General features: G+C 42.6%; 1 protein-coding gene across 3 annotated transcripts in view; it reads left to right on the top strand.

Annotated features, from left to right (window-relative positions):
* Positions 1-16,169, top strand: part of TFAP2B (transcription factor AP-2 beta) — a 28,506-nt gene that overhangs the window by 3,155 nt on the left and 9,182 nt on the right. Inside the window, exons 1-6 of one of the 3 annotated variants that reach the window (XM_023508740.1) lie at positions 140-166; positions 1,403-1,844; positions 2,642-2,656; positions 6,532-6,582; positions 13,762-13,981; positions 15,654-15,772. In XM_023508740.1, coding sequence (XP_023364508.1) covers positions 140-166; positions 1,403-1,844; positions 2,642-2,656; positions 6,532-6,582; positions 13,762-13,981; positions 15,654-15,772 — 874 coding nt within the window. Of the gene's footprint in view, positions 1-139; positions 167-1,402; positions 1,862-2,641; positions 2,657-6,521; positions 6,583-13,761; positions 13,982-15,653; positions 15,773-16,169 lie in introns of those variants that run through there. The other 2 variants (XM_012813504.2, XM_003802976.3) reach the window with 2 other exon arrangements.

Genomic DNA, 16,169 nt, shown 5'->3' with positions numbered 1-16,169 from the left:
TTTTTTTTTTTTTTGATGGCTTGTCCTGGAAGCACCTCAAGCTCAGCTCCTGTGTCCAGCTCGCTTCTCTGCTGGACTCCTTGATTTTTTTAAAAAAACATTGTCTGATTTTGAGCAGTAACCAGGCTTTTTTTTCCAGATGTTAGTCCACACCTATTCATCCATGGTGAGTTTGGATTCACGTGTTACCAGAATTGCATGCTCCCTCCTCTCACTGTCTCTCTGTCTCTGTGTCTCTGTGTGTATATGTGTGTGTGTGTGTGTGTCTCACACTCCGTCTCTCTCTGTCTTCCTTTGAGCGCCTTTGGCTTGGTAATTTAGCACCATAATTGGACGAGGCTGCAGCTGCTTCTCTCTGCATTGTGTGTTCTCAGTCTGAGCTCCACGAGTCAGCTGGGAGGGGGGAGGCCAAACAGAAAAACTTTTTATTTGCCGTTGCAGTTTGGAAATTTAGGTGACTATTATTCTGTAAAAAGAACCATAGGGACTTTACTATGGCCTTTCCACAGAGGAAAGGGAGAAAATTAACACACATACCCTCCCCTTTCTTTCATTTAGTTTGCAATCGAGATAGGACCAAGAATAAGTTGTCTGGGCTTTTTTTCCCCTGTCCCAACTTAAGGTTCTTCATTTTTACACTCTCTAGAGTATAGTAGTGTTAGGCACAGAAAAACATTAGAAATAACTCCTGTGAACCACAGGTCCATTTAACATGGACTTTGGATATGATTTCAAATGACATCCATTTCAATCAAACACTATTGAAGTTATTTAATTTCTCCTGGGGAGGGAGGGGTAACTGGGAACTCAGATCTGGCAGATTCCTGGGAACTCCCGGAATTATCAGGTTGTGTGGGAAGCTCCGGATCAGCCAGCTGCACAGCCAGTGAAGGCAAAAGTTGGTTTTTACTTGGAAAAGCACTGCAGCAAATACCATGAAGTTTTATTTGTTGTTCTTTGAACCTCTAGAAGAGTTAGGAAAAAAAAATAGTTTAAAACACCCAGAGGAGCAAACACCATATGTAAGGCTCTTACATTTTTAATTAAGTCATTTAGAATCTCCCTCCATACCACAGTTCCTTTACCCTCGCCCCTTGCGTCTGCTTTCCACTCCCAAAAGGCGGCTCAAATGTTAGTTAAGTGGGTAATCCCTTCCCCCCTTTTCTCGCCAAAGCCTCCAGTATGAAATTGCTGAAATCATGTGGCCCTCTGAGTCAACTTAGGGGTCTGAGTTTCAGACCCCTGATTCCCCTGTCCCGGGAAGAGCGTACTGAAGCCCGGCTTCTCCATTTGTCGCTTGTATTTTTTTTTTCTTCCTCTCTGTCACTATCTCTTTCTCTCTTTCTCTCTCTCTCTGCTCCATCTCTTCTCTCTCTCTCTCTTTTCCTCTCTCCGCTCCCAGGACCGGCATGATGGCGTCCCGAGCCACAGCTCCCGGCTCTCCCAGCTGGGCTCGGTGTCCCAAGGACCTTACTCGAGCGCTCCGCCGCTGTCCCACACTCCGTCGTCCGACTTCCAGCCGCCCTACTTCCCGCCCCCCTACCAGCCGCTCCCCTACCACCAGAGCCAGGACCCCTACTCCCACGTCAACGACCCTTACTCCCTGAACCCACTGCACCAGCCCCAGCAGCACCCCTGGGGACAACGACAGCGGCAAGAAGTGGGTTCGGAAGCCGGCTCTCTCCTGCCTCAGCCTCGGGCAGCCTTGCCCCAGCTCTCAGGCCTTGACCCCCGGAGGGACTATCACTCGGTCCGCCGGCCGGACGTGCTGCTGCATTCGGCGCACCACGGCCTGGACGCCGGCATGGGTGACAGCCTCTCGCTGCACGGCCTCGGCCATCCCGGCATGGAAGACGTCCAGGTAACCACAAACAAAATAACAAGATGGACAATAACGAATGCCCAGGGCGGGGGGCGGGGGAGAGGGGCAGCTCTGTCTCTTTGGGGAGTAGTAATTCTGATTTTTAGAACAGGATTAGTTGGACAGAACATATTTATAACTGTTTATGTGTGTATGTCTGTGCAGCTCTAAGTGGCGATTTCTAGAGATCTAATTATGAAAAGTCAGGGCCACTATAAATTAAATGCTGAAGGAGGAAACAAGTGCATGTGTTTTGATAGTTTAAGATAATTAGAAATGAGACTAATACTTTTGTCTTGCCCCAGCTACCAACTCCCGCATATTCTCTGGTGCTTTGTGGAACAGGCTTAGTACCATCCGTTCACCAAGGTGCGCACCCCAAGGTGGGCCTGTCCCACTGTCTTGGCTGGGGAAGACCTGTCGCCCTAGAACCTAGGCAAGGGTCTCTGTATATACTTCAGAAATTTCTCTTTGATTTATAAAGATTTCGTTAAGCATGACAGCGCACATTGGAAGACAGCCCTGCTCTGTGTTCCTCTAAGCCAGTTTTGCTTGGAATGTCCCATAAGCCGCAGAGACCTTTTTCAAGAAAGAGTTCTAGGCCTCATCCAAAAGATAAGAGTCTCTGTTGGAAAGAATCCCCAAAGCTACAATTTGGTTTGGTAGTCCATGGACATTCTTTTCATTTTTCGGTCCATTAAATGACTGGATCAATGTTCTCAACCTCTCTCTCCAGCCCTCCCTATTAACACCCTTCTCTTGTCGCTGCTACCATCCCAGTAGAAGAGGTGTCACGTGTTTATTTTTAAAACAAAAGGCTCAAAACACTCCCCCTATCCACCCACTATCCCATCTGCAGCCTACACAATAGAGCCTGATTTGGTTGAGAATAGTTGGTTAAACTAAACAAAGAAACATCAAAGAAATGATTCCTAAAAACTGTCTGGGTGATCCTGAACAGGTTTCCTTTTTCATCTGAATTTAAATAGTCTCCAGAAAAAATAAATATGGTTGAAAGCCATTTAATTGACACTTTGGCCTCATTGGCATAGTTGTATATATTACACATCTTTTTAGACTTACCTCTGAAGCAAAGGAAAAAAATAAAATGATAAAGAGGAAAGGGTACATGACTCATTTATCTTTTTACCTTGCTGAAGAAAAATATATTTTAAAACAGTTAAAATGTGGTGACAGTATCAGATGCTGCCTGTGTGAGATCTGTGATGGTTTATTGTTTTAAAAGAAATTCAGTTATTTATTATTTCCAAAAAAGATGAAATCACCTGCTTTGTGGTTGAAATTACCCATAGTGATAAGAGTGATGGTTTTGTTGATTTAACCGAGCTTAACTGTTCCTGTCTGGAGGACACTGCTCATTTTGGAATATCAGATGAGAAAGGAAATATTTAATAGTTTTTTAATGCATTGGGGGGTAATATGTGTCTCGGGGGAGAAAAAGTTTTTAAATTAACCTTTCTGAGTACGGTTCAAAGTGCTGGATAATGAAAGTGGATCATATCATCACCATTGCTGTTGGTAATGCTAATGCCTTGTCACTACCGTCCTGCAGGTCTAGTGGCTCAGGTGACAGAACTCGGAAATCCTTCCCCACCCCATCCCACACGCCCCCCCCAAAAGGGAGAGCAGATTTCTTTAGTTTTAGATGTTTTTTTTAAAGACTGAATTATGAGGGGTGTTGAGTGTTTGGAGAATTTCATAAAGGATGAGAAAAATACAGCCAGGTCAGTGTACATCTGGGGGAATACTCTAGTCAAAGCGTCAACCCTGGCCAAGGTACTGCTGCTGGTAATATAGACTGCAGAGGTAGAGAGTCAAAAAGAGAAGGAGCTGGCCGGAACCCGCATACATTCCTTGTTCCCCGACACTCCTCTCTCTTCCTGCTCTAGCTTTATCCCAGCTTGTCACCTGAGGAGGTGGGAGGCCCATGGGGGACCTCCTCTGGGTGATCCTCAGGGAAGGGGTCTCAAGGAATATACCCTGCATCTGTCCTGGAGGGAAACAGGGGCAGAGACAGCCTCCCGCCATCTCCAAGGTATTGACAGACCTCCTGAGGACAGGGTGAAGTTCAAGTTACTCAGGGAAGGTAAACAAAGACAGAGGGCGATGTCCCCAGAACCAGAGCCCAGAATCCAGAGGCTGCTCCATTTGGAAGAATTTACTTCCAAGTTAGGCATCTGGAGCTGGGTGGCTAAAGTTACCCACGCCATTTGGGGTTTCAATGTTCCCAGAAGCTATGGAATGGGTTGACTGGACTTGAAGTCTCTTGCTCAATATCAAGGGCCGGATGTGTGTTCCAAATGTCCCCCCAACCATGGACCAGACAGACCCTGAAAGCAATGCCCGGCCTTTGGATCTAGGAGGGTTGGTGAGATGTTGTATGACCCAGACACACATGCAAGGCCACCGCCCAGACCGTGAGAGAAGAGAAGGAGGAGAGCTAATTAACCAAATGCTTCTAATATTTTTTTTAAATGAAACTATAAAACCCTGTCAATTTCTATTTCAATTTACTCACAGGGGCTATTAAACTAGCAAATCGCTGTTTGGGTTCTGGGTATGCTACATTTCACCCATTGTGTGTGTGTGTGGGGGGGGGGACTACAAGTGTTAAAAACTAAGAAAAACAGTGACAGAGAGGGAGATGACAACCTAGTTTGGGATTTGTTTAGTGTCAGGTACAGAGGTACAGCTCCTTCCTTTTTCCTTCCTTGCTCTCTAACCTTCCATCACCTCTACCACCCATGAGTATAAACATATAAGGATGTTAAATCAAGCCCCCCCAAACACACACCCACATTCAAACACACCCGAGTGTCTTAAAGCAACCCCTGGTATCACTTTTAACTAAAGAAGTCTAGTAATTACGAGTCTGAGTTGTTTTTCTGCGCTTCCGCATGCAGTCCTAATTAAATCTTTACGATCCTCCCTGTGACGATTAAGCGCCAGCATGCTGCGTGAATATCCTGTACAAAAACCCAGCAGGCGGCCGTAATTAGATAGAAAATCAGACAAGAGCCTTCTCATTAACTACCACAACTACCCCACGTCGCTGATGAGGCGTTTATACATATTTACGTACCAACATGAGGGTGAGGTGTGGGGGCTTATGCGTCCAGGCCGGTGTGAGGGTCTGCCTACCCACAGCACCAGTGAATATTTCTGTCCTGTGTGGACACACTGCTACTGTAGACATATGAGTATAGAAAGACGCGGATCCTGTGTATGCACGAGAGCGGGTGCATGGGGGGGGTTTCCTGAGAAGTTATGAACAAGTTACATGAAGTATTTTTTAAAGAGCTTTTTACTATTTCTTAAGAAGGGTATGACCTGCTGCAACAAGGAAAACAATTCCTATGGAGAGTAACAGTTTTTGTCACCTTCCAAATGAGGACAGAAAAGTGACTTTTAAAAATGAAAAGAAACAAAGTAACATGCCCCCCTGTATGATTAGATCATCTCATTTCTAAAGTGCTGCTGGTTTAGTGTAGACAGCTCTTGTGATGAACTCACACCCTGTCTGAAGATGCAGCAAGAGTGAGTGGGAGGTGCTATGAAAAGACCACCTCACTCTTGAGTTCTTTGCTTTTTACTTCTCTATAGAGTGGGTGTCAAATTGATCCAAATTTGTGTTTCTAAGGGTCAAGGAAAATCGCTCTACTTTTCAAAAGGACTTGACGTTTCTTTTCAGGGAGGGTAGAGTGGGAGGAATCCACTGCTTTTGGACACCCTGGAATGCACAGCCAGGACTCTGTTCATGTGCATCCGGACAGTAAAGAAACTCGTTTCAACAGCTATTTCCCCTTAGAAGTGCTGCCAGTGCTCAAGGTTGAAACTTTCCTTCTCTGGGATGAAACTTTGGCATAGAAGATGAACATTACATGCAGATTACCTTGGTGCTGACTGGGAGGATCCAGTGTGTGTGTGTGTGTGTGTGTGTGTGTGTGTGTGTGTGTGCGGGTAGTTACGGTCCTCTTAACAGGTGTGTTCTTTGCTGAGAGGCAGCATCAGCAGGATTGGGAGGAAGGGTGAATGGGGCAGGTCCCTCAGAGGGATTGCCACTGTGCAGCAAGAAGCTCAGAGCTCAAAAGGACATGTATGGACTGCAGTGGGTGTGCGATCCTGGAGGCTTGCAAACATGTTCCTATGTGTTGCTGTTTGCATTCCATTCCAAATTGCTCAGACTTTAATTAAAATCCCATAATGTAAACTATTATGTATTTGTAAAACGGCTCTGGGGTTAAGATGCACTGGGATAGAAAGGAAAGCAGAAATTGCTCTTACTAATATTGGTAAAAATCTTTTGCCTGTTGCCAAATTTTCACAATTCATAGAGCAAATAATATCAAGATTTATCTGTCTGTGCAATACCTATGTTTTGCAATAGTAACTAAGCCAGTATCACATCCCAAATGTCTCTCACAGTTTCCTTCTTCCTCGTCTTCCCTTGGAAGAATTTGTAATTGGGGTGAATTTCATTTCTATGTCTATTTAGAGGTAATAATGATAATAATAAAACCTCCCTTTGTGAATTAATATAAATGGAAATAACAGAAACTCCAGTTTGGAATGACATGATTTATGTGTGCAATTCTTTAATATCCAGTCAATTTGAATAGTGATATTTTTATATTCACAGTCAGTTGAAGATGCCAATAACAGCGGCATGAATCTTTTGGACCAGTCTGTCATTAAAAAAGGTATGGCTTATTCCCCCCAAAAGTAAGCAAAGTTTTCTTGTGCATTAATGTCTTTATAATGAGTTTTTACTGTGGGGGAATTCGTTATTTTATAAAACAGGAATGTTTGTTCACAATCACAGGACAATGGCTCTCAGACTATGGTACAAGGGACTGTCGGGAAGGAGGTAATGGGACAAGGGGGAGAGAAAACTGCAGACAGAAATTTGGATGAGAAAGAGACAAGGACAGAGACTATTCAGCCATGTTCCTCGGGATATATTTGGTAGCCATATCTAGACACGTCTTAAATAATTGAGCTATCATCACGTTGGAACTGGCTGGGAAATACTATCTTCCAAAATGTGCTATAATTATTTCATTGATAACTGGAGTTTGCTGAGCTAAACCCTATGTCACTGCGACAGCTCCTCTTGTTTTTGTATTTGATTTTTTGGTGGTAATTTTATTCCCAGTTCTCTGTGTTTTATGAGTTGTTTCTTTTATTATTTTTTTTAATTGTGCCAAATGTGTTGCTAAATATGCGTATCCTGAGAACTGAGACAGCCTATGCACATTTCTAAATCTTCCTACATATGCATTCATGATTTAGTGTGACTGTGGAATCACCCCATACTGTTAAAGGGCATGTGATATTAACAAATGTTTGCAGTCTCTTGTACAGCTGTAAGCAAAATAATTAACTAATTAAACTAATTAAATGTAATTACAATAACTCATTTCGGGCGTATTGCAGCTGCTTAATTTTTTTCTCCTCTTCTCTGACAGTCACCAAGAGAATGCCTAGAGATTAGTGTGGCTGCTGAAAGGCCTGAATGTCACTCACATGCCACAAATTTAGGAGCTTAAATGTGTAAACAGTGCAATCTTTAATTATCAAAGGGCCCGGTATTTGAAGATACAATTTTAGCTACTGTAACCCTTTCTTATTGATGCTGAAGAAAGCTTGTCCTTATGTTTGGTGTCAACAATCCCCAGCTTCAGTCATTTATGATTCACTTGAGCCACTTGACATTCACAGAAACAATTAAAAGAAAAGATGCTTTGGGAAATCATCCATCCAGAGTCAAATTGGAATAGTAGGAGGCATGTGAAACAAGCATTCCAAACTGGGCGAGGGATTCTAAATTTTCTTCTTTTACAAAGGCACGAAGAGTAGCTTTGAGAGGTGGGTGGGAAAAACGGCACTTGAAATGATGCCGTTTGGCTTTGAAATGAATATCCTGAAGAATAGTAAGGTTTGGGGCAAAACTATTTATTTTAAGTGTTGCTCCAAACATTTCTCCCTTACTTCTTCAGATAATTATCGTTTTGGTTTTGCAATGCCAGCTTTGGGGTTTGCGAGGATACCCGGGCTGGGCGGTTAGACTTGCCCCTGTGCTGACTGACAGCACACTTTCACCATTTTCTCTTGGGTCTTCTCTTTTGGTTAATTGCTGGTTGATTGGAGTGGGAGGGGGAGGAGCTTAGCCACTGTTTTTTTTTTTTTTTTTTTTTTAGTTTCCACTCCCTTCTCATGGAAAGCTAGAACCACTTAGCTCAGGGTTCTGTATCCTAGCAACATCATGTGGGCTGGCAGTGGGACATGCCCAACAGATGACCAATCAGAAATGTTATTAATAGTCAGGCCAATAAAAATATTTGGAACTTAGCTTGCCTAGCAAAATGGAGCTGAAAATATTCGTAGATTCTTGGTTTCAGACCTTGTATATGTTTGTCAGTGAAATGTGAAGAAAAAAAAATATATATATATATCTAGGAATAAGAAAAGGAGACTATTAACTGAAGTAACTAGTTCTGTTTTAGGGAACATTGGAATACACTTTATGTCCCCAAATGCTTTTGTAAAAGTTATATAGCTTAAAACATGTAAGTAGCACCCTACTTACTCACTTTAATTGATTCAGGGGGTGTGGTATGAATATGAAATGTTAGGTCAATTCCATTATTTAATATTTGAGCTATTTCTTTATTACATGAATAAAAGATTATAATATGATATTTTTATCTTTAGAGAGCCATAGGCAAAATAGAAATAAGTGGTTGATTTATTTTTCTAACTCACTATGAACCACTTAAAGTTATTGGCTCATTAGCCCTTTCCCTGCACTCTAGTCTGCCATCTTTGCCCACCTGGTCCCTTATGAGGGATGTTTACAAGAGATTAATTTTGTCAAAGAGGTGAGAAAGTTTTCTAAACTAAATATCCTAAATTTCAACAACTGGCAGGAGACTCAGTTATTTAAAATATTTTCTAATGAGCTTTTAGACAGAGTTTTAAAAAAATTATAATTAGTAGTAAAGGATTGGCAACTGGTCAGGGTTTGGAGGTCTCTGCCCCTGTGTTTACAGAGCCAGAAGACTTGGACATAAAGAATCTATGTCTGTATCTCCATGCCCTATCTCCAATTATGGCAAAGCCCCTCCTAAAACTTAACCCATCTAATTTTTCACCCATGTTGCTATCACCCCATAGATTATGGGCTCCCTCTCTTGTTATGTTTGCTATCTGGGCTTAGCTGACATTTCTGAAGTAATTTAGTTAAGAGGAAATGAGTTGTTCCCAGTAGAGAGAGCAAACGAGTGGAGTGAAGGTAGCCAGCGTGATAAATGGCTCTTTCATTTGAAGATCTCCAGAGCTCGTTTACGGCTAATTTTCTGTATTGGCCCCCTTTGAGCTATTAATGCAATCGGCAGGGACCGTGGCCCCTCTCCTCTTAGCTGCCCCATTAGAGCTCCCATTAAGCTGCCTAGTCTCAACTCCATGGCAGGAGTGTGTGGGGGGAGGAATAATGAAAGGTGCTTTTTAAACTCTCCTAATCTAAACCGGCAGAGGGTGGTTAATACGATTTGAAAGGGGCTGGTCAATGAGCAATCAATAAAGTAATAATGAGAAGGATTCGGTACATTAACAGTCTAAAAATCCAACGAGACATTAAAAAATCATTCTTAACTCTCGGTTCCATTAAGATTAGGAATTTGGGTGAGGTGTGAGGTGGGGGAGAGGGTATGCCCAGATAATGTAAATGATCACTGCCACCTTCAATTACCTTACTAAAATAAGCATCACCTAGGCTTTAAGAAAAAGTTTTTGGTACATTCAGAGGACAATATGCAATCTGTTTAACACCTTAGATGAGAAAATATGCTAGGATTTCTTGGAAAGGCTAGCGTGGCTGGAGTCCAAGGTTCAAATGTTATGACTGCGGGGCGTTTTCACTGGTCTTAGGGATATCCTCTTTGGTTAGTTACAGTTCAACCTCCGTTCTCACTTTTTTTCCATTAGTTCTGGCCCCTTCCCCATATAAACACTTTTATTAGTGTGGATTTTCTTTCAGGGGAAATAAAGAAATTGCCAAATTTCAATTACAATCAGCTCTGTCAGGATCATTCCTTCTGACCCACAAGGTAAAAAGCACTAGAGTCTCGTCTGTCAGAGCTTCTGAAAGGTATGAGTTTCCTCTCAAAGGAAAGGGTTAGCATTTTGAGAGGTGACCTGAATTCCAACAGCTGAGATATATTTCAGCCACCCAATGAGTTATCAGAGTTCACAGAATTTAAAGGTCCCCCCAAGTGCAGAAACTGAGACAGAGAAGAGTTAAATGACTTTCTCAAGATCTCACACACCAGAGAAGTGATAAGGTCCACCCCACTTACCAGCCTCTGAGACTCTGTCCCTAAAGGATACTAATTGTAGTTTTTAATATCCCAGCTTTCTTTGTGGGGATTCTTTTATAATTTCCCAATGATTTCGGTGCTCACATTTATACAGGTGCTATATATGTGGAATCCAAGTGTGAGTAAAGAGTACTCTGCTGGTGAGCCATAGTATTTCACTTTCATGGACTCTCTTTATCAATACACAATGCCATGGTGTTTCCCTGTGTAGTTTACATATCAGGAATGCCTTTCAGAGGGACTTGTCCCTGGAATTTATAAGTTCATTTCTTCCCTGTCTCCTTACTGGCAGATCCAGTGAAACACAAAGATGTCAAAACTATGATTTCACACTTAAGTTTAAAAAGGAGCGATTAAGAGCTAGCCTATTAACCCTTTAGCTCTATATTTAGTCCACTAGTGAATAATATTTTTTTCTAATCATTTTCCTTCCTCTCTCTTAAGTAAAACTCCAGTCACTGTGATGAAATATTGATCTGTTCTTAAACCTTTTTTTCCTTCTCCCAAATGTAATGCAGGGACAAAGGGAAAGGAATGACTTTCATAGGTGTTTGCATCCATCAATTTGTTGTGCCACACAACTGAGAACTGAAGAAGAAAAAAAATCCTACTTTTAATGTATGCACAGAAAATTGTAAACATATAAAGAACTGAAAGCTTCGTGCTGAGTTCTGCTATGCCCCATTTCCTTACCATTTCCTGCTGTTGCTTTAGACCTATCTCAGTCATCTCTGGGTTCCAGGAGCAGGAACAGTGTGCTCATAATTACTAACAAATCAACTGGGCCCTGTTGCTTTCTGGGCTTATCAATAAGCTGGAGGAAAGTAGAAGGGAAAAGACAAAGGGAATAAAATGTGGGGTTTATCAGCTGAGCTAAGCAGGTGTGAGAGAGGAAGGGGAAGGCAAATGATAACAGAGCTACGGACCTAAAGGAGAGTGGGGACAAGAAATGTCCAGGTCTAGTCTAGGGAACCAATACTAAGCTGGGGTAGGAGAGAAAGTTAGAACCTGAGAATAAGATAGTAGAGGGTAGGAACACAATTGTGATACATAAATAAAGCAGAACAACTTCCATCCACAGCAGTATGCTGAGAAAAGCTGACTAGAAGGGTGGTGTTTAGGTGATAATGTCCATGCAGAAAGGTATGGCTCATGGGAGGAAGCAGTATACACTCCCCACAGGAAACAGTTCTTATTTGGTTAATCGGGCAATTATCAATAGTGAAATTAGAGGGCAGGTTATAATATGTCTCTAAAGGCCTGGCTTTTCAAGAGATTTGGTATCTGGGACTGGGAGAAGCAGGTAAAATTCCAATCCTCAGGAGATACTTAGTTATCTATTGTAGTAAGCAGGAACTGAACTTACAACTTACTACTCTCAGCTTACGAGGGTTCTGTGGTGGTGATTGGTAAAATATAACAAATAAACCTAACAATTTTGCTGAATATCAAAGATGAGATTTTTATCTAATTTATTTCTATAGAACATATCATGTTAAAACTACAAAGGGCCACCTAGATTTTGGGAAGAAGTTTTTCCAAGTTTTTCTAATACTTGTCTGGTTCATAAATTATTCATTTACAGTGCCTTCAATCTGAGTCTGAAATAGGAAATCAGGACTATTGTAAAGAATAAGATAAGTTAAAATAGATGTGAATATTGCATAAGAGAATTAAATGGGAGCGTGTTCCCACCCCAATCATGAGATTGCCCTCAAATCTGATTAATATTCATACACAATTTTTCATTGGTTTACTTTCAAATGGGAAGCAAATTCACTGATAAGAATATGAGGGGAGCCAGAAAGAAGACTGTAACACTGCAATCCCATGACAGTGCAGAAGATCCACCCTGTTGCCTAGCATCATTCATCCACATCCACATGGAACAAAGCCTTGGGCTCTGTGGACAGACGTAGACATCCTAAAATGCTTACCAAGAAGTGGCAAAAGGAAGTGCTTTAGTCCTCCATCCAGTCATCAGAAACGCTCTTCTCCACAAGATGTTTGTAAAGGGCCAAATGCAATTCATTATAAATAAAAGATTTCGGACCTACCTGGCTTTTAGGAGTCTCTAAACAATCATGGAAGTTTGCATACTGAAATCTGTAGTAGAGAATAAACTATTACAGAAATACTAAGTGTTGGTTAGTCTGTCCCATACAGGGGAGGTTATGCATTTTATTTGAGGTTCTAGGGCCCAGATAGTGGAAAGAACATAAACGTAGTATTTCCCTTATCAACATTGTAAGGTAAGATAGTCTATCAAATAGGAAGGGGTGGAAAACTCGTTTTTCATATCAGATGTATATTTCAATAAATTCCCTGGACATTGGTGCTGTGAATATTTGGGGGCTTCATATCTCAATGGAAGAAGCAAACTTGTAAGACAAGTCAGGAGGTCAAGTCACTTATCCAGGGGTCTCTAGAGCCTGAGAAAGAAGAGAGGTTTAAGCAGTGTACAAGTCTAAAGAGCAAGATTGTGAGGGAATTGGGAGATTAAATATTCCTCATTCTCAGCTTTCTGGTTCCACTGAGCCCAGCCTCTTTCTGATGTGCAGATGACTCTGAAACACAATTAAACAGAAATACAGGCTGGAGAGGCTGAATGCGCCAGGGTAGCAGTGGCAACCAGCTGTCAGCTCTTATTAACTTCTGCATAAAACATACCTTGAGTGCGGTTTGTTATCAATTACTTGGTGAAATGAAACAATTGGGGCAAGGCAAGACCAATGCTCATATGAATTAGAGTGATTGGTTGATTGATCAGGGCACCTGTTGTAAATCATAACTGCTCCAAACAATCACCAGCCGGTGCTTTAATTTGTAAACAAAATTCATGTCACTGCAGAATTGTTTTTACTGGAGATGAGCATTTGGGTTCGTGTCTAAATGAATCTGTTGTTGTTATGTCGGAAAGAATGGGGCTCACTTTTATGAGATGAGCAGCAGCTATTTTAGAACAGCTATTTTGGGCCCAACTCCCCATCTTGCTGGTAGTTTGTGTCAGTTCTTAGGCAGAGCATCTGATGGACCTTCCCCACCTGATCCTCTTTGGCGATGACCATACAGACATTTGGGTCTAACTGGGGAGGAGTTAGAGTTTCCAATTGGTATTCCTGTTTTATCTGAGGAGTCAGATTCAGAGAGGTTTAGTGATGTGTCTAAGGTCACAGAGCTCCCATGTGATATCAGGAATAGGATTTGCCTGGGTCTGCAGCTCAATTGCAGCTCTGGGCTGCATGTCTTCTTGATTTTTGTAGTGAGCAGGGCTCTGGCAACCGACACGTCTATGTCGACAGACATGGAATAAGTTTCCATAGTGATGACGGTTCTGTTGACAGCGCTCTGAACGCACCGCAGCCCCACTGGAACAAACACTTCCTCGCTCAGCTTTCCACTGGCGTCTGTCCTGCGGTCTCACGCAGTGACTCATTCTATCAGCTGGTCAACAGGATCGAAACCCGGTCACCTTCATGGCAGTTTTTTCTCTCTTTCTAGTTCCGGTTCCTCCTAAATCTGTGACTTCTTTAATGATGAATAAAGATGGCTTCCTGGGAGGCATGTCCGTCAACACCGGCGAGGTGTTCTGCTCGGTCCCCGGCCGTCTGTCTCTGCTCAGTTCAACTTCAAAGTACAAAGTAACTGTGGGAGAAGTTCAGAGACGGCTCTCGCCCCCTGAATGCCTCAATGCGTCTCTCCTCGGCGGCGTCCTTAGAAGGTACCCACCCCCCCACCAGTTTTTATTGGGGCAGAGAGGGAGAGGGTAGAAGGCCGGCGCGGAACTCCACTGCAAGTCCCCTGCGGTTGCCTAGCAACCGGGCGGCCTGAGCGTAGCTCCCGCGCCGCCCCGTGTGCGGAGATCCGTGGCTGCCACGTGCTCGGGGCCGCGCGCGCACCCGCAGCCGCCCTCGGACCTGTGCCTAGTGGGCGCGCGGCGCACGCGCAACCCCGCTCTCCCGCAAATGTGGTTCTGGGAACCTTTCTCTTTTGGATCAGCTTCTGGCACCTTTTACCTTCCTACTCCCAGAACACCTCCAGGGCGGTTTTTAGGCTAAGAGTGTGACTCAGACCCTACACAGAAAGACACAGACACACACCCCTACTACAGAAGTTTCAGGAAGCGGTTCCCTTCATACCTTCAATTTCCTCCGATATTTTTTCTGTATTTTATTGTATATTTTGCAATGCAGTTGGCAACCAGCAAAGTTGGTCTTTCACCAGCTAATGCACTGTGCCCCGCTATTGAATAAACTCTTTTCTAGATTTGTGACTTCTTTACTTAAATAACACTACCAGCAATAATAACAATAATAACAATTTACAAATATTAGTAGTTATTCCTTGGGGCCATTCAGGTGCTTCCCAATATTCCAACCACAGACTGACTCCTCATGGAAATGTGGGAAGAAGTGGCTTTTATCTGAAGTCCTAACTTTACCCTCAAAGCACCTAAACCCTTTTAGCAGTGTTGTGATAATGAAGGTAACTTTGTACGACAAGACAATTTTCAAGTGAACCCATTTTGGCAGTCCTCTTCTTTCCTAAAAGTGGCTCTATTAGTAGTACAGCAGAAGTTACAGTAGCTGGGATTTTTGTTGTCTTTTTGCCCAGACCTTAGCACATACAGTAGAACCTTGGGAGAAATTAAGAGTATGACCAGGGAACTTTCTCATTTTGAATTCTCTTGCTCTGTTCTGATTCGACTCAATTTTCAAGTGAGTCTTTTGGTCCTCAGAGTGTGGAAGTCTTCAGTTTACCCCTTAAGCATTGAGCAAACTTGTGGAAAACTTGCATAAGATGAAGTGAGATAATCAATATAAAGTGCTTATCACATAACTAAATTCCCTGAAGTGTGAGTTTTACTGTTATTACCGTCATTAGTTTCATATTTCAGTCTTCTCTCCTCCACTTTTAACATAGTTTTGTTGTACAGCAGTTCTTGACCCCTTTCCTTGACCCTGTTTCCACAAGTGGCATTGCCGCTCTGAGCCACCTGGCACTTTTCTTCTTTTCAACAAGGTTGTACTTGCCCAGTTTCTGCTCACCTCACTGGCTGCACAACAAGGAAGGAATATGTGTGTGAGCACTTGTGCAACTTCTACCTTCTCTGAACCCACAACCTACATTCTAAGTATTCCCATTTGGTATCATTGTTATCTGTCAAGAGATTAAAAAAAGAAAACTACCCAATGTAAAAAAAAAATTCTATGTATTGCAGAAATTAAGCAGACCTCAGCATACTATCAGCAAATAACCAAAAGGAAGGGGAAAAATGTGCTAACCTCAAGTTAAAACCTCTTCAAGCTCCACTGGGCTTTAGATTGCTAAGTCTAAACTTTGTTTCAGGAACACTTTGAGGTTAATCAGAATGTTAATTCTTGCAATTTCAGAGCCAAATCGAAAAACGGGGGGAGATCTTTGCGAGAAAGGCTAGAAAAAATCGGTTTGAATTTACCCGCGGGCAGACGCAAAGCAGCAAATGTCACGTTACTCACCTCCCTGGTGGAAGGTAAGCAAGACGTGTGGCCATTTCACGAAGTGGCTGAGCTTAACTGTCGGCTGGAGGCTGACATTTTACATGTTTCATGATTAACTGGAAATCATTGCGATTGTTGTGCCCTTATGTTTGGATGTCAAGCGGCTGCTTGAGAGAGGTTCAAAGGTCTTTTTACTTAGAGCCAGCTGTTGTAGAGAGGCCAAAGGAGTATATGAGAGTCCCATACTCTGTACAGCCTCCTAATCCAAGCACAGGTCATCTCTGCTATCAGTTTGGGGACACCCTCTGTATGAACTCTTCCAAGAGTAATTCTATAAGCCATAATCCATTCTATGCCCCCTCTTCTTCCCAGATTTTTGCCTCTGAATTGTCAGTATTAGAAAAATAACAATTAGATCACATTCATGAT

Source organism: Otolemur garnettii, unplaced genomic scaffold (assembly GCF_000181295.1).
Source record: "Otolemur garnettii isolate 467f Iridium unplaced genomic scaffold, OtoGar3 scaffold00269, whole genome shotgun sequence".
NCBI classification, from domain to species: domain Eukaryota; kingdom Metazoa; phylum Chordata; class Mammalia; order Primates; family Galagidae; genus Otolemur; species Otolemur garnettii.
This window is presented reverse-complemented; position numbering and strand designations above follow the sequence as displayed.